General features: G+C 29.6%; 2 protein-coding genes across 4 annotated transcripts; both read right to left on the bottom strand.

Annotated features, from left to right (window-relative positions):
- Positions 1-15,328: 15,328 nt before the first annotated feature.
- Positions 15,329-20,575, bottom strand: LOC114388190 (peroxidase 11-like). 3 transcript variants are annotated; one of them, XM_028348546.1, is made up of 5 exons: positions 20,443-20,575; positions 17,968-18,127; positions 16,940-17,131; positions 16,653-16,818; positions 15,329-16,013 (listed from the first exon to the last, which is right to left on the bottom strand). In XM_028348546.1, the coding sequence occupies exons 1-5, from the start codon at positions 20,463-20,465 to the stop codon at positions 15,589-15,591; spliced, it is 966 nt and encodes a 321-aa protein (XP_028204347.1). In that variant the 5' UTR covers positions 20,466-20,575; the 3' UTR covers positions 15,329-15,588. The 3 variants fall into 3 exon arrangements, with proteins under 3 accessions (XP_028204347.1, XP_028204355.1, XP_028204338.1); XM_028348554.1 differs by lacking the exon at positions 20,443-20,575 and adding an exon at positions 18,961-20,436; XM_028348537.1 differs by lacking the exon at positions 20,443-20,575 and having other exon boundaries at positions 17,968-18,929.
- A 99-nt stretch (positions 20,576-20,674) lies between these two features.
- LOC114388204 lies at positions 20,675-21,766 on the bottom strand. The gene has a single exon (XM_028348568.1). The coding sequence runs from the start codon at positions 21,719-21,721 to the stop codon at positions 20,963-20,965; it is 759 nt and encodes a 252-aa protein (XP_028204369.1). The 5' UTR covers positions 21,722-21,766; the 3' UTR covers positions 20,675-20,962.
- Positions 21,767-21,993: the final 227 nt, after the last annotated feature.

The raw sequence follows: 21,993 nt of genomic DNA, 5'->3' as shown, positions 1-21,993 counted from the left end.
ATATTTATTACAATAAAATATCTTCACCGTCACTAATTTGACAATTAATTATGTGAGCTCGGCACATTATGGAATCACGGTCATTATATGAAGAATTTTGCAATCAAGGTAAAGATATTCAAAATATATATAATAAAGCGACTAAGATTTTCACTCTTTTATTTTTCCTTAATTTTTCTATATATATTTCACGCACTATATTTTTGTAATTGTAAAAAGAATCTTAGCTATCTTAAATTACTTTTTTGTATTTGTAAACTTGCATTTTTATCTGTTTGTCTCTTTTAATATACATTAATAATCTTAAAAAATTGTCAATAGCAAAAATAACATTATTTCACAATTAAATGATTTTTTTTGTAAATATGAAATATTAGTTAGATATTTGAATGTATTTATTTATTATAAATTTTAGTCGTAATATAATTATATATTAAAATATTTATTTAATATGAATTTATAGTGAAATTAATAAATCAAAATAGTAGCTAATAATGAAAGCTTGTTAGAAATTAGATGAAATTTTCATTAGTTGAAAAAATTATGTATAACACTGGATAATTCCTTTATAATAAAAAAAAAACATTAGATAATTTTTTTGAAGAATAAAAAACCACTAGATAACTTTCTTTTTTATGCCAATAAAAAAAATTATGAATTCATTTATTGTACTCAATCTATACAGATAAATTCAATGAAAAAGTTGACAGGTCATTATTAAAAAAAAGTTAGATTAAATATATTTTAAATTTTAAATTTAATGAGATTATAAATTGTCTCTTTCTAAGTCTTTATTATGATTATACGGATAAAAAAGTCTTTATTATGATTATTACGGTTTAATTTAAATGTGTTCAATTTAAGAGGATGTGTGTCTCCATTTGTTTGATAAAAAATATTGACAAGTTTCTTCTATAAATACATTTCTTATCATGAAAATCAAAGAGATTAGAAATTGCCTCATTCTAATTTCTAAGTCTTAATCATAACAGAATAAACTTGTTCAACTTGAGTGTGCTTTTGTTTTCTTTTGTTTGAAATGATACATTACTTGAGTCATCTCATCTAAGCATATTCAAACTATTATACATTAAGTTATATTCTATTTTTTTGGAAAATAATTGAATTTTTAATATATTTTTATTAAAGAACAGCACATGTCATCTTTTAAAATTTAAATTCAAATTATTGTAAATTAAATATACATACTTTTATAATTTTTAATATTTTAATTAATATTTTTATATTTTATTTTAATTATATAAATAATACACAAAATAATTGTTAATGTGTGTGTATAACTTTATGAACATGGTGTGATTTTATGAGGTGAAGAAATTCATACAATACGGGTAAGCATAAAAAGTAGACACACGGCATAGAAATAAGAAGGGCATTTTGAAGATGAGGACTCGAGAGGTCCGTGTGTAAAGGCCCCATGAAAGAGAAAGAGATCAAATCATTCATCAAGAACATGATATTCCATACTCGGGTGTAACAATTATAGCCTTTGAAGTAATTTGATAAATAATGATAATAACTTTTTTTAATTAACTAAAAATTACATATTATAATTAGTTAATAATTTTTCATTATATTTTAATTATTATTATTGTTATCATTATCATTTAGAAATACAATTTTTTCAGTAAAATAATTTGTTTATTTTATAGTTGAATAGATAAAATTTTAATTTTTTTTATAATGATAAAATTTAAATTTGTTCTTATGTTATACATTGTGATTTTATAATTTGACTAAAATACCATTTTCATACTCATATAAAAGTATTTGAATTCATTCATATAAAAATTTTAGTATGTTTTTTAGCGACTTGAAACAAAGGAAAAGTCAACAAGTCACAGCCCCAACACTCCCTAAAGTTAAAGCTTACTATACTTTTAGCTTGTTACAATACATTATTGGCTAAATTGCATTTTTGGTCCCCCACTTTAGTTCCAATTTTGTATTTGGTCTTCCGGTAATTTAATTCACGAATTGGATCCTTTATTTTGTAAAAAAATGCAATGTTGATCCCCCGACGTTACAGTTGGACGTTGACCGTTAGGCAGTGACGTTGATTATCACGTGTCAACGTCTGATAAGCACGTAAAAATAAATATTTTTTAAGTATCATTAGTAAAAATAAACATAATTTGCAGCTACTAAAAAACTCTAAAACCAATTTATTTACAAATCCCTAACCCTAATTAATTATCTTTAATTTATTTTAAAAATTATTAAAAACCAAAAAACTCATTTCCATAATAGTCATTCTAACCCCCCATACCCATCGTCACCGGCACGCATCACAGCCACCTTCACCAATTCCGCTCGCAACCCGCTACACCCCCTTTCTAAGTAACAACTTAGGGTTTGACAAACCTTAATTCAAAAGCTGGAAACTCATATGCTTGTACACTTGCCCTGTATGGCCCATCTCCTTGAAAGTCTTAGCCAATGCTTCTTTCCACTCAATCAATAGCGTTTGTGACTGCTCCACTCTCCTCCAGCTCGATCTCTCCTCCAACAACCTCTCAGGCGCTCCCCCCCGTCGTGTTCAACACTTGCACTTCTCTTCAGTCCTTCGACATCTCCAGCAACCTTTTTGTCGATGTGTTGCCTATGGACATTCTCACGCAAATGAAAAGCCTCAATGAGCTCGCGATGGCACTTAATTGGCACCCTCTTGTTCCCAAGTTTCCTACCCCACGTGTTGAGGAGGAGGAGTTGGAGTTGGGATCGAGCACGGCGAGGCGCTCACAGAGGCATGAAGGGCATAAGCCGGTGAAGTTCTCCTGCGGGTGGCGGTCGTAGGAGGTAGAGGGGCGGTGGGGTTGGAGAGGCGGCAGTGGAAACGACGGTGGCAGCAACATGGTGGGGGTTGGAGAAGCTACGGCGGTGGCTGCAACATGGTGGGGGTTGGAGAAGCTGCGGCGGCGACAGAAACGGCAGTCCCAGAGAAAGTGAAGTGAGAGAGAGATAGAGAAAGGAACTGAGGGAAATGTTTTTTTTTGGTTTTTAATAATTTTTAAAATAAATTAAAGATAATTAATTAGGGTTAGGGATTTGTAAATAAATTGGTTTTAGGGTTTTTTAATAGCTGCAAATTATGTTTATTTTTACTAATGACACTTAAAAATGTTTATTTTTACGTGCCTACCAGACGTTGACACCGTGGCAGTCAACGTCACTGTTTAACGGTCAACGTCCAATTGTGATGTCGGGGGACCAACATTGCACTTTTTTACAAAATAAAGGACCCAATTCATGAATTAAATTACTGGGGGACCAAATATAAAATTGGAGCTAAAGTGGGGGACCAAAAGTGCAATTTAGTCTACGTTATTCTTCAAATTGATTTAGATGGTTGCTAAAAATAGTTGGGATAAACTAATATCCATGACAACAATAGATGAGACCAGTAAGTAGTTGTTGAAAAAGATGGTTCTTCATTAGATCAAACCTTTGGTGAAATAGCTGAAAATCTAGAAGGGGTTAAATATATTTTTCTAAATCTTTACCACTTTGTTTGTTAATTCAATTTAAACAACCCCCTTTTAACTGATCAAAATTTTTTCAAAAGATTGTCACAAAGAGATTATGACAACAAGAGAACAATGATAACAAGATCATTTGAAAAATAGAATTTTATGGCCCTTTAACACCAACTTTATTTTCAAGACTGAATCACAAGGCTAAAGGTTAGAGAAAGAGAATCACACACAAAATTTATATTAATTTGGTCCTCAAGATGATTTACATTCAATTGTTCTAAAACCTCTTAGTAATTTCACTAATAGAGAATTAAGTACAAACACTATGTTTATACAATTTCTTGGATTTTACTCTTTTTTTGAACCCTACAAAAGAAAGAACAAGATTTAAAACCCTATCAACTCAAAACTCTTTGTAACCCTAACCAAGATCAGAACCAAGAAATAAATTCATAATTGAAATGAATACTCTTTGATGTGTATATTACAACATCTTCAAGCTTTTTTTTCCAAGAATGATCAAATCATGATAAACAATGAATGAATCTTGATCATCTTAAATCTCCAAAAGAAATATGGTGAAAATTTCTTAGTTGACTCTCTTGAAGTGTTTTCTCAAAGTTAAAAATGTATAAAGAGTCACTAATGAAAGGAACATAAGAGTGTATTTATAATTTTGACAGACAAAATTGATTTAATCGATTAATTCGTCCAAATGCCTCTTTGTTCTGCATTTCTAAAAACCTGGCAATCGATTATCTCGTTTCAAACAGAGATGCTTTTGTGCTTTCTGGAATAATCAATTATCAATTGTGGTAATCGATTATTTTGACACATAGAGAACTCCTTATGTTTCGAGACGCAATCTAATTGATTACAATAAATGGTAATCAATTATCTCAAGCTACAGAGTCCTCCTTATTCTAAAACTGACTTCTATAATTGATTAAAGAAACTGGTAATTGATTAATTTGTTACTTCTTGCCAAATTCCAAGTAGAAGAGAATTTTGTTGTTTGTTCTAACACTTTGTAATTGATTACAAAACCATGTAATCGACTACACTGTGTTGAACTCATTGTTTCTAACAAAATTAGAGATCAATCCATTTTTCTAACATATTTGATTCACACTAAGCATGGATATAAGAAAACTATATCAAACATCATGTCCAGACTAAAACATTCAATACAAATGTCATATTTATAAAACTCGTTTGACATTGTAAAATCATCAAAACAAAATTAAGACCTAAAGACAAGTTTTCAAGGATTCAAGCTTTGATTCAACAACCTTAAGGACTGCAACTGAGTCAATGGTTGAGACAATGCTAGTGCAACTAGGACAAAGATGTACAAGGCCAATGTAATTGGAACGAAGACAAGGCCAGTGTATCTAAAACAAGGACTAAACCAATGCATTTAGTACGAGGATGAGGCCAATGGAGAGAGACCCAAAGACCAAGAAAATAGGACCTACAAATGACATTGGCAAAAGATAGACAATGACAAAAAAATCATTAGCCAATGTATATATTTATTTCAATAGTTAGTTTTATCAAACACTTGTAATTTTATAAACTAACTTTTGAGCTTCTAGCTACTAAATTTCAGTTTTTAGCTTCCAGCTAACATTTCAACTTTCAATTAGTTTTCTCAAACCTAAGTAATATAAGATGATTAAACTTTCCGATATGGGAAACTAAGAAAGGATTCTTCAGATGAGAATTTAGCCAAACAAGAACAAAAAGAAAAAACAAAAGGACAATGAGAAAGGAGGATTCTAGGATGGACAAATAGGTTAGGTTGTCCACCTGTGCACCACGAAATTTTCAATGAACAAGAGCAAAGTTTATAGTTAAAAAATAATGAAATATCAATAGTACTCCCATAAGAGGAAATTATTTATTAAAAGTTTTAATTTTTTTTAATCTGTATTTCTCTTTAGGATTTTTATAGATCCAATTCATGACCTCCCCTTTATCATCAATCACATCTTTCACTAGCGTTGTCACCACCCCTCCAAAGATGACTTCTTGTCTATTTTTTTAAAACTGTCATCGCTGCCATTTTCTCTTTGTACCTTCCATTCTTGCTATTTCTTTTTTCAAATCTGTCGCCTCGACTTCACTGGCAACCAACCTTCCCTTTGACGAACCACACCCTCTGCCATTGTTGTCCCTTCCTCCATCTCACCCGTATCAGAAACTTTCTAATCTCCTCCAACCCAAACAGATTCTTACCTCATATCATCAATGTTTGGTTACTGATGTTTACTGAAAGGGAGAAAAAGTGAGATAGTGTTCAGTGTTTCTTGATTTGTGTTCTATGTTTCTCTCTAGATTCGCCTAGTGTTCGAATGGACTATGATGATCACGTGTGAACGACAAGAAGACAGAGACAAACAAAGGAAAAGGAAAGAATGAGGTCACTACCTTGAACTCAACCCGCTCACCTACGACTCCTCCATCGTTGTCGTTGCCACCATCAACAAGGAGTCAAAGAAAAGAATGTTCCTTTTTTTCTTTTTTGTTTATTTGTTGTATTTATTTTGTTTTGACCCATGACAATGACGAAATTTTCTTCTTTGTTTTGTTGATTATAATGTTGATTTAATATTTAGAGTGGATTCAAGTTTTGCCAGAATAAGGTATCCAATTCATTTTTGAAAGACAATAATGAGAAAAAGAAGAGCGCAATGGCGGTGGTGGAGATAAATTGATGAAAAAAAAATAACAAAATTTTCCATCTTTACAAACTTGTTATTTTAGCCTTATGTTTGTGTTTTTCTAGGTGCAATTGCTTAAGATGAATGTGTTTCACAAAGATGAGCAGAGGAGAGCGTGGCGACAGTGATGGGGATGAAGTGATGAATTAAAAAAAAATTGTGGGAAAAAATACCAATTCTTGAAAAAGCATATTCAAAGACAAATTCACACATTGAATTTGAATTTTGTACAAGACTTCTTTGAATTTGATATGAACGGTTGATGTTTCTCAAATTGAAATCCGATGGTTGTTAATTTTTGGTGCACCGATGAACAACGACAGATCTATGTAGGAACAGGTGCGAGCCTTGGCCCCTATTTTTAAAAAAAAATTACTTATACCCTAATAAATATTAATATAAGATCCCCTCACTCCCCATATAAGAGTATACATGTTAGGGTTGTGTATCTCTTGCACAAGAACTAAGCCCAAAGTAAAAATTGGTTAACTCGTTGACAAGTGTACTAATTTATCTAAGTAATATTTTAAAATGGAAGTCCGAATGCCAAATCCACAGGATTTGAGTGTACTTAGAGTGGCCAAGTTGAAGAAGAATTTGCTGCCAATCAAATCAAATTAATATATGTGCTCACTTTTTTTTCTCTTTTTCATCGGTCCAACAAAAGTTATCCATTCTCAATTAAGTAAGAATTTCAATCTGACATATGATTTGACTTGCAATTTGGAAGATCAATATTCAATAACTGAAACCATTGATCAAGTCATGAGTCAACTTTGGTATTTCTTTCTTTCTGCATTACGTACCCGCCACTCAATTATTCGTTTTTCTATCACTAGTGGGGTACCCAGTACCTGTAGCCATAATTTTTTATTTTGATCGAATAAGTTTACAAAGATAAATGATCGTCTAGATATAAAAAAAAAAATTAAAATCTATAGAAGTGTATAAGACGTACAAATAATTGTAAGGGCTTTTGTTGCGTTTATTAATGGAAGTAATCAGTTTTCTTTGAAAATATTGGTATCAAGCTCAGGCCATCGACTCCTTTCCAAAGAAATGACTTTTGGGTTCAGTTATTTTGGATGTAATTAATGTAAAATTGAATAAAAATATTTTCATAAAACTAATCATTCTAAAGTTTAAATTAGTTTAAAATTATTATGTAATTAAAATATGAATTTTAATCAATTTTAATTACATGCTTATACTGAAAAAATATTTTTATTAAGTGATATAAATTTTTTAACGTAAACAGAGACTTAGTCAATATGAATTTGTAACGAATAACATTGGGATAAAATTTATTTCATTTTCTGTCTAATAAATATTCATTTGTTTATTTTATTTTTAAGAGTCTTTTATCATTTTAAAAATTATTTTATTCATTTAACTTTTAAATTTGTGTCATTTTAATCTTTCCACCAACTTTAAAGTAACATAGTTACTATTTTGCATTTTTGGACTATAAAATAAAGGTGCTTGCTTCGGTGCCGTCTATAACTGACGGGTTTGGTACCGTCTCATTTTTATTTTTTTATTTTTCAAATATTTTGAAAATAAAATAGTAATATTTTAAAAACCGTTGCAAATTTTAGGAAGTTTAATTTTTACATTATGCGATTGTTTTATTTTGATTTTTACACATCAATTAAGTACCACTTTTTTTTTTATCTTTTTTGGTATACTTGATTTTTTTTAAAACCATTTATCTATTGCTATCTTTTTACATGTTGTTTATGTGCAGTAATATTATTAATGTGCATTAATAGTTTTGTTTTGATTTATGTTATATTTGTTTCAAAACTATATAATATATATAATATTGCTCAACATTTTTATTATTATTTTAAATTTTAAATATTAATATTAATATTTTGAAAATAAAATAGTAATATTTTAAAAACTGTTGCAAATTTTAGGAAGTTTTATTTTTACATTATGCGATTGTTTTATTTTGATTTTTACGCATCAATTAAGTACCATTTTTTTTAATCTTTTTTGGTATACTTGATTTTTTTAAAACCATTTATCTATTGCTATCTTTTTACATGTTGTTTATGTGCAGTAATATTATTAATGTGCATTAATAGTTTTGTTTTGATTTATGTTATATTCGTTTCAAAACTATATAATATATATAATATTGCTCAACATTATTAATATTATTTTAAATTTTAAATATTAATAATATATATATTATAATATTATTTTACAGTTATTAGGAGTAATTATTTTTTCATTCTGAATAATTTGATTTTTATATTATTATCATTTTCGATTTAAATAATTATTTTTCATTATTTGAATTTTTCATTATTTCTATTTTCTGTTTATGTGCAGTTATGTTTTCATTAGTTTTTTAATAATTATTTGTTATTATTAAATTTTATTTTAAAAATAATTTAGAATAAAAAAGAAATTTACTTTAATACAATATTAACAATTTTCCATTCTAGATAATTTTACTTTTATAAATGTCCTTTATGATTGTTCTTTGAAGATAACATAAATTAAAAATGATCAAGCAAAGAGGTTTAGGTCTTCCAAACAAAATTCTTGGTTAAATTATTTGCATCTTTGAGGTAAATTCCTATGTAGTTATATTTTACATAGACCCAAAAATTTCTTAGTGAATTGCTTGAACTACACCTAGTAAGTCATCAATTTAATCATAAAAGAAGTTTAATTTCCTTTTATAGTACATTTTTGGAAAATCAAATGAGATAAAATGGATAGGTAAATTTTTTTAGTTAAAAACTAATGATAATTGCATTGAATATGAATTGAAGTGAACGATGATTTTACATTTATTTTTTTAAAAAAAACTTGCATAATTATTGTTATTGAATTCTAATTTACTTATTTGTAATATTTCAATAATGAAATTTTAATAACTACACTCCGAAACTTTTGTAATGTTAGTAGAAAAATATTAAAAAATTTGGTGCCCAAAAAAGAAATTTGTCAATAAGTAATCATATCTACTAGGCATGACAATGGGACTGAACATGTGGGATCCTCCTTGGATTCACCCCAATTTTGACAGAAAAAATTTGAGTTGACCGAGGGTAGGGTTGGGTTTGAATTTTTCCTGACAGTCAAAGTTGGGTTCAGGATGGGATTATTAATACCTGGCCCGAACCCGTCCTGCAAATAATTAATTTATAAAAATATTATTGCATATATATATATATATATATATATATATATATATATATATATATCATACTAAAACTTGAAACTATTGGATTGAATTTTATGTTACTGTTGGACTAGATTTTATGTTGTCATGTACAATCTAAAAATATGTTGTGGTTGCTATTTAAAATTATTTTTTTCATTCTATGAAAAATATTTTTTTATAGGATTTTATAAATATGTCGGGGATAGGACGGGGCAGGGAAAAGCTGACCTCATTGGGGGTGGGGATGAGGGGTAAATCTACACCACTGTCGGATTTTCGGGACAAGGACGGGAAAATAGGGAGTCGGGGTAGGGGCGAGGTAAGCAAAACCCAGTCCCGACCTACCCCGTTGTCATGCCTAATATCTACCTACCTTTCTTTTGCTAATAATTTTTTTATTTATTAATCAACATTACTAATGGGTAATATTTATAGATACTTGGTGGCCTGTATGATGACTTATGAAGTCAGATCAAAATCCAACCACAAGTGTTTGGTTTATGCCTACCCATGTTTCAATAATTTGAACATCATTTTTACTTGACCCCCCCCCCCCCGGGGCAATAAAGTTTCATTATCATTTTATCATTACATTTTGACATGTCATTTTATCCTTCCACTTCATTGGTTTTTGGTGGTTGTTGGTGTGTCAAAGAAAGAGATTATTGTCCTTGATCCACTTTCAACAACATCGAATAAGGATGAACGAGAATTCAATGTTCCTCTACTCATGTTCCTCGACAAAAACATTGTTAATTAGAAAATATGAAATTGTGCATCCTGAAGGGAGAGGCATACAAAAACATGACTCATAAGTTTATTTATTATATTTAGTTTATTGAATATGTACACTAATTAAATTACAAGTTAAAAATGAATGCTTTTATAAAATAGGAATAATTGTGGTATTTGGATACCAACTTGGATGACACAAATGGGTGCAAATGGTTATAAAATACAAGTTTAAATATTATTTTTAGTTAACTATTTTACATTGTTGTTAAATTTTAGAACTATATCTCATTAACAAATGATTGAAAAAAAAAATATATACGTGAAAATTGGAATAAGAATGCGACTCATCTTAGATTTGACTTTAAACTTCATAACATATGAATAGTAAACAATTGATTGAAAGATTACTTGAGCACCTTAGTTCTGCACTGTTCTGCACTGATATAACACTTGAATAAATTATATTATAGTGTTTTTGATGATATTTTTTGTCTTGAAAATATTTTACTAGATGTAATATTTTAAAATTTTCTTTAATATTTTAAATATAAATATTTATTTGTTAATGTTTTAATGTCACACTTTTGTGAAAATTTCTTATATAATATTTTTACTTTTAATATTTATATCTTTTGCTATACACATTTTATTAATTGTTTTTACACTGTAATTTCTTTCTACCAATGTATCAGCTAAAGGATACGATAGTAAAAAAATTGTGGTTGTTATTATTATTTAGCTATTTATTGTGCATAATATAAAGTATTAATATAATATAACATTATAATTATATTTTCAGCTTAAAAATATTTTAAGTTATTTCATATATTTAATTTCTTAAATTATATTATTAAAAATTGATTTTAATTGATATACATTATTACTCTAAAAAAATTATTGGTTAACAATGTAAAAACTCTTTATACTATCAGTGTATTGTAGTTTTTTTTTACCAAATTGTATAACAATTAATTCCTTAAATATTAGTGTTTTATTAATTAAATATATATTAGAATTAATTTGTATAAATAAGAATTAATTTTTATTTAATTGATAATATTTATTTGGTTTTTTTATTGTTCCAGGGTAGGATTTCTTATAGAATTAGAGATCTCAACTTCTAGAGTATAAAATGTATTATGCCTTTTGCAAATTAATACATATGTCATTATATTATTGTATTATTGGTTTGCTCATGAAGGTATTGAAAACCTTCAACTAAATGCGACACCATCGAATTTACCTAAAATAAATTTTGCATCGGTTTTAAATTGTCAATAAGTTAAAGGATTAAAATGACTCAAATTTAAAATTTTAAAATTTAAATGATAAAAAAAATCATATTTAAAAGTTGAAGTACAAAAACAAAACTAATAGGCTTTTATATAAAATTTTGTCTCATTATGAATAAAATATAAATTTTAATTAAAAATTTGTATAATTAATATATATATATATATATATATATATATATATATATATATATATATATATATATATATAGCTGAAAGATATACTTCTTATTTTAATGGTAAACTCACGAATTTTATAAATGAACTCAATATGTAATATAATTCATAAATAAAACGTATCCTCTTTTTAAAAAATGTATTATATTGAAGTGATGATGTAGCCCCACGTTTCATAAAATATAGTGATAAGTTAAAATGAGTTGAAACATTGTGAGAAAAGAGAGAAAAAGAAGAAGAATGAATTGACTATTTGAATCTTTTTTTTTCTACAAAATTTTATATAAAACAAAAAATATGTATATTAATATGAATAAAGTTGTTGGAGTTCAAATGCACTTTTACAAAAACCAATTTATTAGTGTAGATATTCTAGATTTATATATATTAATGTTGATAATATATATAAACTGTTTAAAAATAAATAAAATAAAGAATCAAAAGTATAAGTAGCCTAAAATATTGTATTTAAAAAGATTTTATATGTTGACTATATATGTTATTTTTTTAGGTTTAAATATATTTTTTATCATTTAAATTTGAGTAATTGTTGTTTTTAGTCCTTAAAAAAATATATTTTATTAGTTTCTCAAATATTTGAAAAATTACTTTTAATCTTTCTCATTTTTTATGTTAAATATGCCACAATTCGTGATGGTTTTATATCATCATAAATGTTTTTAATTAAATTTCTTTAAATTGGTTTGTGACCATTTAAAATCACTAGAATATGTAAAAAAAAATCACAAGAATCCCATATTTATGTTTCCATTTTTCTTTTTTAAAACTGTCAAAATATAAAAAAAATTTCACCAAATCATACATGCAAAACATTTTTTCAATTTAAAATCGCCAAAAATCATTTAAAAAAAATAAATTTTGATGGTTAAAAAATTATTAGAGAGACTAAAATTAAATTTTTAAAAATTTCAGATACTAATACAATAATTTTTAAAGGACTCAAACTAAAAGGATTAAATATATATATATTTTTTATATTAACGCTTTTGTTTACAAACGTAATATATCATATTATTCACATACTATTTAGATAAGCATAAGGTTGATTTGGTAATAAAATTAAAGGAAAAACCGAGGAAGGAGTAAATTGTGGAATCAAATTGTTTTGTTAATAAAAATTAATAATTAACTTTGTTGATAAAAAATATACTATTTAGAATATTATATTAAAATGTCAAATGAATATGTGTTTTATCTTTTAAATGACGCCGGGCTTCTATTTGTGATGGCCACAAGTTCATGTGTTAAAGGCGTGTGAAGTGGGATTTGATGGATGGGATGGGTGCTCGTGAAATCGTAGGTCTGTTGTACTGTGGGAAGTAGTGGGCATTTTAGTAAAAAAAAAAGTAACTTTAATGGTATTTGAATTTAAATAGAATAAAAAAATAAAATATAAATGTGTTATTTAAATGAATAAAATATACTTTAATTTTTTATTTTATTCTTTTATCTTTTTAGAATATACTTTAGGTCAATATCATCGTCTTTTTAGAATATTAATCGATTTTGATTTTAGAGCATGATTTTAAGTTTTATTTTTTTTACCGATTTTGAATTAATTATTATTTTAATTGTAAGATGAGTTGTGATAAGTATTTAATATTATCCTTTACTTGTGGAAAGAAAATGTACTAACACTATTAGCTTATCTAATGTATGTTAGTATTTAAAATTTCAAATAGTTTTCTATTAAGAATATCTAATGATATTATATAGTATAATATGTTGTAAATACATTAGAATTAACATAATATATAAAATAAAATGAAATAAAATTTTAATATATAAATTAATTTATTTTAAGTAATATTTGATTTAATAATTTCATCTGACTTAATTAATTATTATATTTTAAGTTATTCAAAATATTCTATATGAACTTTAAATAGTAAACTCGTTTAAAATTGTATGAACTTTATATTACATACATTTAATATAAAATTCGTTAATATATATAGTATTAATTTTCACTATATAATATTTTAAAGAATAAATTATGTTTTAGGTTATTCTAAGATTACTAATATTTGAAATTGGTCTCTTTAAATTTTCTCGTATTACTTTGGTCCCTTTAATTGTGATATGTTTTTTTTTTTTTTTTCATTTTAAGTACTATCTAAAATATTCTTACCTTTGTATAAAGAATTATTTAAAACACTTTAATATCAAAAGTGATACATTTTAAATTTAGAAGGACACAAATATTTTTAAATTAGAGGGCTGAAAATATTATGAAATTTTTAGAGGGAACTAAATCATAATTTATCCTATTTTTAATAACTAAAATATATACTATTAATATTTAATATGTAATTAATTAAAGTGAAAATAAATAAATTTAAAATATGATGAGGTGTCTTTTTTAATAAAATTCTCTAATAAATCTTAATAATTTAATATTATTTCCTCTTCAAAGAATTAATATTATATATTTATTTATAAAACATTGTTATTTAAAAAATCAATAGTAAGTAAAAATAATAATAATGGGAGTCAGGGATTTACTTTTGGGCCGGAAAATTATCTAGACTCCGTCTACAATGCAGTTGTTGTGCTATTCAATTTATACCATTTTCTTTTTCATCCATATCAAACGCATTGTTGGAGATGCATATATATGAATTAAATCACACCCATTTTACTCTCTGTCACGTACTAATATCTAGAAGTAATTCGATCCAGAATTATTTTCATTTTAGTCACAGTAAAATTATAAGGATTTCCATCCAGAATTTTAGAATAAGCGTAAACTTGATAGCAGCATTGTCATCGACCAAAGTCTAAAGTCCAAACAGAACGGTGAAGTACATAAGCAATCTGACATGCACCAAAATAAAAGGAGTAATGATATATTTACATCACAAAATGGGGTGAAAATAAGAGAGGGATAACAAGAAAAGAAAAAAAAATATAGGAAAAGAAGTAATAGATATGAAAGGTGGTGTGATTAAAAAAATATAAAGAGAGAGAAAAAAAAATGGGGTGGGAGTTGAATGGAAGAGAAAATGAATGAACGTGTATAATTTTTCAAAAACAAAAGAATAATGGAAGATTGTTTCAATTTTTAGTTGGAGTTGTTATTTTAGGAGTTTATACATAGCACGAAGGTGAATAGGTTTGGTAGTTGTTTCATTTAATTTGTTAGCAATTTCAAAAGTATAAGTCTCACACAACTTGCCATTGTAACTCTTAAAAGTCTTTATTATCTAAAATGTGTGTAAAATTTACAAACAAACTGTGGGTGCACATGGTATTGAACTATCAGTGGTTGGAGATAGCAAAGGTCACTTTGAAGCAAAAAAAATTGGACAGAACTTAGTATATATATCTATATATATATATTCCTTTTGTATTTTCCACTCAAATGATGACATACAACAATATTTTTTCTCTCTATTTTCTACAAACATATTTAATGGAAGTTAATTAATAAGTTTAATTTCACTATTAGTAAAACATTAATATTAATCAACTAGAAATTATTATTGATATTGAAATGAATTTTAAGATAATTATTATAAAAAATAATAAATTTATTATGCATAATTATTTATGATTGAATGAGAAGATAAAAATTATTTATAGTGTCACTACGTATTATTATTTACTCTTAGTTGATATAGGATAAAAAAAATTAGACCCTTGACAATAGCAATATAAGGAACTTGGCATGAGTTTTATGAAGGCATATAGCTTAAAGCAACTCCTTGTATAGATTAAATGTATGACATACGACTCAGGAGTTGGCTCTTACAACTTTCATTATCAAACTCAACACTCACCTTTTATATGAAGAAAAGAATGATATCATCAACTTCTCACTTAATGTTCATTATATAATAAAATTGCTAGCTTAGATTTAACACATCAACTTGCTATAGCATGAATTTGATGGTTCTTTGTGTATGGAAACGGACAAAACGTACAAAAAACACAAAAAATGAAGTCTATTATTATGTGTTCACAAATCTGCAGTTCTTCCTAACTTCCCCAGTGAAGAAGCTTTCTGAGTTTGTGATGTTTCCCATTTTCACCATTGACTCTGAGAATTGTTGGAAGAAAGCCAGAGGATCTGCTGCATAGTTCTTCACAATCTCTCTAGTTTCAATTCCAAACACACTTGAGTATATTTCTTGGTCTGAGTTGAGAAGTCCCTCCCCATTTAGTAGTAATTGGTAGAAAGAATTGTCAAAGAGATTTGGTGTCATGTAGTCCATTGCTGTTATGTTATTGTCTCCTCCCCCAATAGGTGGACAAACAGATCTCAAGTTGCTTAGGTGACTCTCGGAGATTGGATTTTTCACTGAGGTTGATTCCAAGTCTCCATAAATTCTTGAACGGAAATTCTTACACTGTGCCATGCCAATGGTGTGGGCTCCTGCAGGCTTAGTGATCAGAAAATGTGGTACGAAGAAATGGCTAAATGCAGATCAATTTCAATAACAGTGATCATATTATGATTATTGATTCTATGCAGCTTTGTTGTAAGATTTTGTTCATTTTTCTATTAGCTAAAATATGGTTTATTGTGGTAAAAGTGAGAGTCAAATTTAAGCTACTTTTGGAAATCCGTTGGCACCTCCCTCAACGAGTTGAATCAAAGATACCAAAGGCTTCTTTTCGCAAACGTCTGCTCAAGGTGCAATGCATGGGGCACCAAACTGGACTTAATAGACTTAACTTTTATCGTGGTTATAACACAAGACAATCTTTTCCAAACTTAGTGGAAAAAAAAGTTTTAATAATAATTTTTTTCATCATTTACTAATGAGGTAACATATATTCAAGCATATCAAATTACATATTATGTCAGACTTATTATTCATATGACATGTTTAAATATATGTCACGTCATTACTAAATACTAAGAAATTACTTTAAAAAAATTATATTTATGAAGACTAAAACCCAACAATATGTTTTTTTGAAGGAGTGAAATAAAAATTTATCATATTTGCATGATTAAAAACATATTTAAACACAAAGTTTTATTGCATTATTAGGAACACTAACACACCTACAAGGGCTACCATATCTGTGACAGATAGTCCTTGGTAAAGAAACTTGGCAATGATAGAGAGAAGGCTCTCATCAGGAGTGGGAAGATTGGTGTTGGCAAGATCAAAATTTGCAGTGACAGAATCCTTCCTTCCCACAGGAACATCCCAGTAAGGTCCACCCACCTACAAAACATCAGAGGACACAGGCATGTGCATAATTCTAGTAACTTATATGCAGAAAATTAAAGATAAAATATGGTATAAACAATGTGAAAAAAATCTAGAAGCAAGAAGTGTCTTTTACCAGAATCACAGCATCTCTGGCTGCAATAGTGAGAATATCAGCGCAAGAAACAATTCCAGGGCACTCTGATTCAACTATGTTCTTGATTTTATCAACAATTCCCAAGCCTTTTAAAGAGTGGATGTTGGTAGCTGCGTTTTTCTCACCTTTAAGTGTGATTGTATCATCAAGCAAAATTGATCCGTCGCATCCCTGAGCAATGAATTTCACATTTAGTTACTGTGTATTTACTTTTTCCCATTAGTTTCATATTGACTTTATATTATATGAAATTGGCTTTCTCAAAATGAAACTATAGAACTACTACTAGTACCATAATTACCATGTACGAGGTACGGGTACAACATATGATTAGTGTTGGTACATTCACTTTATACATTAGAGTAAATTACGTTGATACACCTCATTCTTTTTTCATAATCACCCCTTCATTTACAACAATCTTTCTTGTAGGAGTGCATGATGTAATATCTTTCAAACAATTAAGAGAAATAGTGGAGAAATAGAAAAATGAGAAATATCATGTGCAATTCAAAAAAAAATTCAGGAAGTGTCAATGTAATTTACTCTATGCATTAATAAAGACTTCAAATAAAATTCAATACGTGATCAAAAGAATTTGGTAACCAACAAGTTATTGAGAGCATTAGGTAACTATGACTAGTATTATGTAATGTAATTTGCCAAAAAAAAGGTTTAAATATATTTTTCGTTCTTGTAATTTTTTTTTTTTTCGTTTTAGTCATTACAAAATGTGTTTGTTTTATTTTTCATCTTTAAAACACTTTAGATAACACATTTTTCTTTGATTAAAATATTTTTAGTGTTCAAAGTAGTATCAAAAGCTCTTTAAGGATGAAAAACAAAAAAACACATTTTGCTGAAACAATTTTTTTTTGTCAGGACAAAAATGAAAAAAACCTAAATTACAGAGACGAAAAATGTATTTAAACAAAAAAAAAACTATGTGATGTACTTTGTTTCTTAACTTGAAAACACTGCCAATATTAGATAATAAAGTTACATACCTGAACAAAGCAATCATGGAAGTGTAGCCGAATTATCATGGCTGCATTGCGGGGATCAGAAAGCACTGCACATTCCATTTCCTTCCTAACAATGTCAAACACAGCGGGGCAAGTTGATGCATAGTAATCCAGTGTTAGATAAGGGTCATTCGCATACAATCTGGTGGCACCAAGAAAGCAAAAGATAAGAACAACATGCAGAAAGGATTTTGAAGGAAAGGAAGGATCCATTGTTACTTCTTTAATTAACTTTGTTTGAAAAAAAAAATGAAGGGTGGGAGAGATGGGTGGGAATCAAGAGTATATATAATTTGCATGAAGTAGAGTGTTGCACCTTCTCCATTCATTGGCTATTTTGAGTATTTAGAAAAAACATGTTGCTAAGAGTCAAGAGAAGATGCAACTAATATGATTAAGTTGGTGGGTGTTCTTAAACTAAAAGTAACATTCCCCATAGAGAGAGTAAAAATATAAAGTTTTAAACATTTTGCGCCCGCCATTAACAATTTCCCTTAATTAAATCTTAAGGCTAGTCACCAAACCAAAACTAATAACAGCTAATCTTACTTTATGTGTACAGTTTTTTCTCTACATGAAATCAACCCTAATAGTGTGAAATGTTCCATAAATTTATTTGCATGTTTTGTTGTCATCTTTCTGTCTTATGTGATAGGTTTTAACCGTCCAACTTTGAATTGATTTGGTTTAACCATTTTGCATTACATCACCTTAATTTTGTGTGACCAATTTTATTTACTTATCCCAAAAGCAATTTTGTAACAGTTATTCTACACGTCAATTGTTTTTGTACAATGTCAATTTGCACGTTCAGTCTTTTTGTTTTTTCCTCCAAGAATAAGATTGCATGTGCACTTTGTCAAATTCTTGCTGGTTTTACAAAAGAAAGGAACATATATTGCGACTTCATTCATGATCATGAAGTACACGATTAAAAGTATATATTTCAACGGTGTAAGAATAGACAGCAAATACCTTCAAATTTCTCATCCATATTGCCTAATTTGGTTTTTTTCTCCCTCTTTTTTTCTGATCTCAATCCCATCTCTATAGCTAAGTAGTGTATGAGATAGTGCAAGATGGTAACTTCAAAACTCCAACATAAAGAATCCAATTTCAGAGTACCCATGTTGATCTTTTCCTCAATAATTACTGAAATTCATTTTACTTTACCTGAATGCATGTTACATAGTCGGATATTCTAGATGTAAAACTAATTGAGAGTAATTATCAAATGGAGCAAACAAAGAAAACAAAATATACTTTCAATACTGATCCTGGGGCAAATCAAAACCCCAAACAACAGGTCCTCAGGCAATACAAGTGAATAACTTGATTCTAGTTTGGGTTAAAGACCACACAAATTGCCTTTCAAAAAATAAAAAAGACCACACAAATTCATAAAAAAATAACTTGATTCTAGGAGATTTTGGACATGGAATTTTCACATCTGATGGTATCAGGGTGGGGGGAATCTGTAATACCAAACTTCCCGTAGCTAACACTAGAAAGGTTCTTTATACATGATAAACATCACCAGAATCAAGAGTCAGCATGGAAATTATCTTTATCACTAAGGTAGGCATCTATGGTTCTCTATAGCTACCATCATTCAAAACCATGTTTCATTAACCACTAACATCTACAGGTTGAAAAGCATCTTTAGAAGCACAATTGAATGAAACTGCATTGATTAAGGCTCCTACTACTTATAGTTAAGGTTTTAAATTGCAGTCAAATTTCAGTCACAATTACATTGCAGCCATTGCAAATTGTCACAACAATTGGGTTAAGAAGCTTCTTGTAAACCAGGCAACACAGCAACACAAGCACAAAAAAACACTTAAACCAAAAACCAAAAAAGTTTAGGACAAGGGAGATTAACACGAGTACATGTTTCAGCAAATGTGGCCTACTTCACCGAGAGATAGCAATTTCACCATATTAATTATTGTAATCAAGATAAAGATTCTTTACAATATAACCTTTCTCCTTGCCTTCTCTTGTCTCTTCTGTTTCACTCAGAAAATAATTACAAGAATCCCAAGCCTTTTCTCTGTTGCTAACACCCTCAAACGCTGTTCACTTCTCTGTTTTTTCTTAGTAGAAGAGTTTCAGTGTTATTACAGAAGGTTTAATATATATCTCAGTTACAAAATTATCACAAATATGTAAGCCTATACATGCATCACTGCCTGTAGTACCAACCATCTGAGATCTTTCAGCTATCTAACTTTGTTACACCAGAAACTAACAAACAGCTTTTCAACAGCTTTACAACTTACTCGAATACTGTTTGAGACACACTTCACACAGACCACAGTCACAATTACATTGGCTATAAGCAGAACTCTGATATGTCATGGTGCAATGCAGTTAAGATCCAAAGATGAAATACAACACAGAACAATGCAAACATTCAAGCAATCAATCACACAAGATAAAAATAGCACATACCCTAAGAGAAAGAGATAGATCATTGACAATGGATTCAAATGCCAACAAGGAATCCTCTGTACCCATAGATCACATATTGCAAGGTATCAATTGCAAGAAAATTAGGCATCCACAACCATTTGTAAAATACATTGACAAAGCTGTTTCACTTTCACCTAGACAATCTGCATATAAGAGTTTACATTAAAAGTAAGCCAAGATAAAACTTCAATTCTAAATCAAGAACAACATCAAAGTCACAAGAAACACTGCATTTAAGTTTTTAGCTATTACAAATGTGCATGCTATCCGTGGCCATGTCTAAAATAAATCAACAAAGCTATAAAATGAACCACAACAAAAAAACCAACTACCCCTTTTGCCAAACAATTCCTCTAGTCATAACACATGTTTCAATGTAAAATCTGTAGCTGTGACTAATTAATCAAATTACCAATCACAACATCACACAGTAACTTAAAATACCGAACTACTCCTCAGGGGATCAAACCATGAATATAAAATAAAATCACACAGTAAATCAAATATACAACTCAGAATGCACAACCCTATCCCTACTCCTCCCAATTTTCAAAACCTCGTCGTCACTCAACCCAAACTCGAACCCCGGTAGCACGCGGCGTCCAAGCAATCCCTTAATCAACGCCACCACCGACTTATCGAACCGAGGCCACGAGACACAGAGACTCGCCCTGATGTTCATCAGCTGGCACCGTGCGAGAATCGCGGCGCCCAGCCCGTCCACAACGCTCCCGGAAGGGTAGTAATCCAATTCCTCCCCCAAGAGCTTCTCATCGTGAGCCCTTTTCATCTCGGCGGAGGTCTCGAGCTTGAACGCGACGGCGTCGTCGGAGGAGAGCTTCCCGCGGAAGTTGGTGGGGTCGAGGGAGTCGAGGACGAGTACGGAGTCGGGCCGGATAGAGAGGAGGGCGCGGGCGACGGCGTGGGCGCGGTGGGAGGGGACGGGGAAAGGCACGGGGGCGAGGAGGGTGTCCGGGGAGAGGGGGAGGATGGAAACGTTGTGGTCAGGGAGGGAGAGGGGGAGTTCCGGGAGAATGAGGGAGGCGAGTGGGGTTAGGGTTAGGGTTAGGGTTTGGTTGAAGAGAGCGAGGGAGGAGGGGGAGAGGGCGATGATGAGAAGAGAGGGTTTGAGGGTTTGTTTATTGTGTGGGAAGATGAGGAAAGGTTTGGGGAGAGGTGGGGATGGGGGTGTGAAGATGTTTAGGTCTTCTTCCAGGAACCTTGATGGGGGTGCTGCTTCTGTTATCACGTCTTCCATTTCTTTTTCTGCTGCTTCTCTTTGATTTTGTTTTGCTTCTTCTCAGGGTTTGGACTTTGTACTGCAGTGCAGGGTTTGGTACACGTGCCATTTCCGCCCTTATGGGCTGGACCAAGGTCACGAGATTATACTTTGTTGAGTGTTGCTAGGTGCACCCAGCATTTTTGCTGGTGCACCCAGCAAACTTTTGAAATGCCAAAATTGCCCCTATCACCTTTCTTCCTTAAAAATGGCATTTCTTTTCCGGAACAGCTTCTTACTCCATTTTCAAA

Source organism: Glycine soja, chromosome 2 (genome assembly GCF_004193775.1).
Source record: "Glycine soja cultivar W05 chromosome 2, ASM419377v2, whole genome shotgun sequence".
In the NCBI taxonomy this organism is placed as follows: Eukaryota; Viridiplantae; Streptophyta; class Magnoliopsida; order Fabales; family Fabaceae; genus Glycine; species Glycine soja.
The sequence above is the reverse complement of the archived record's forward strand: the minus strand, read 5'-3'. Positions and strand labels throughout refer to the sequence as shown.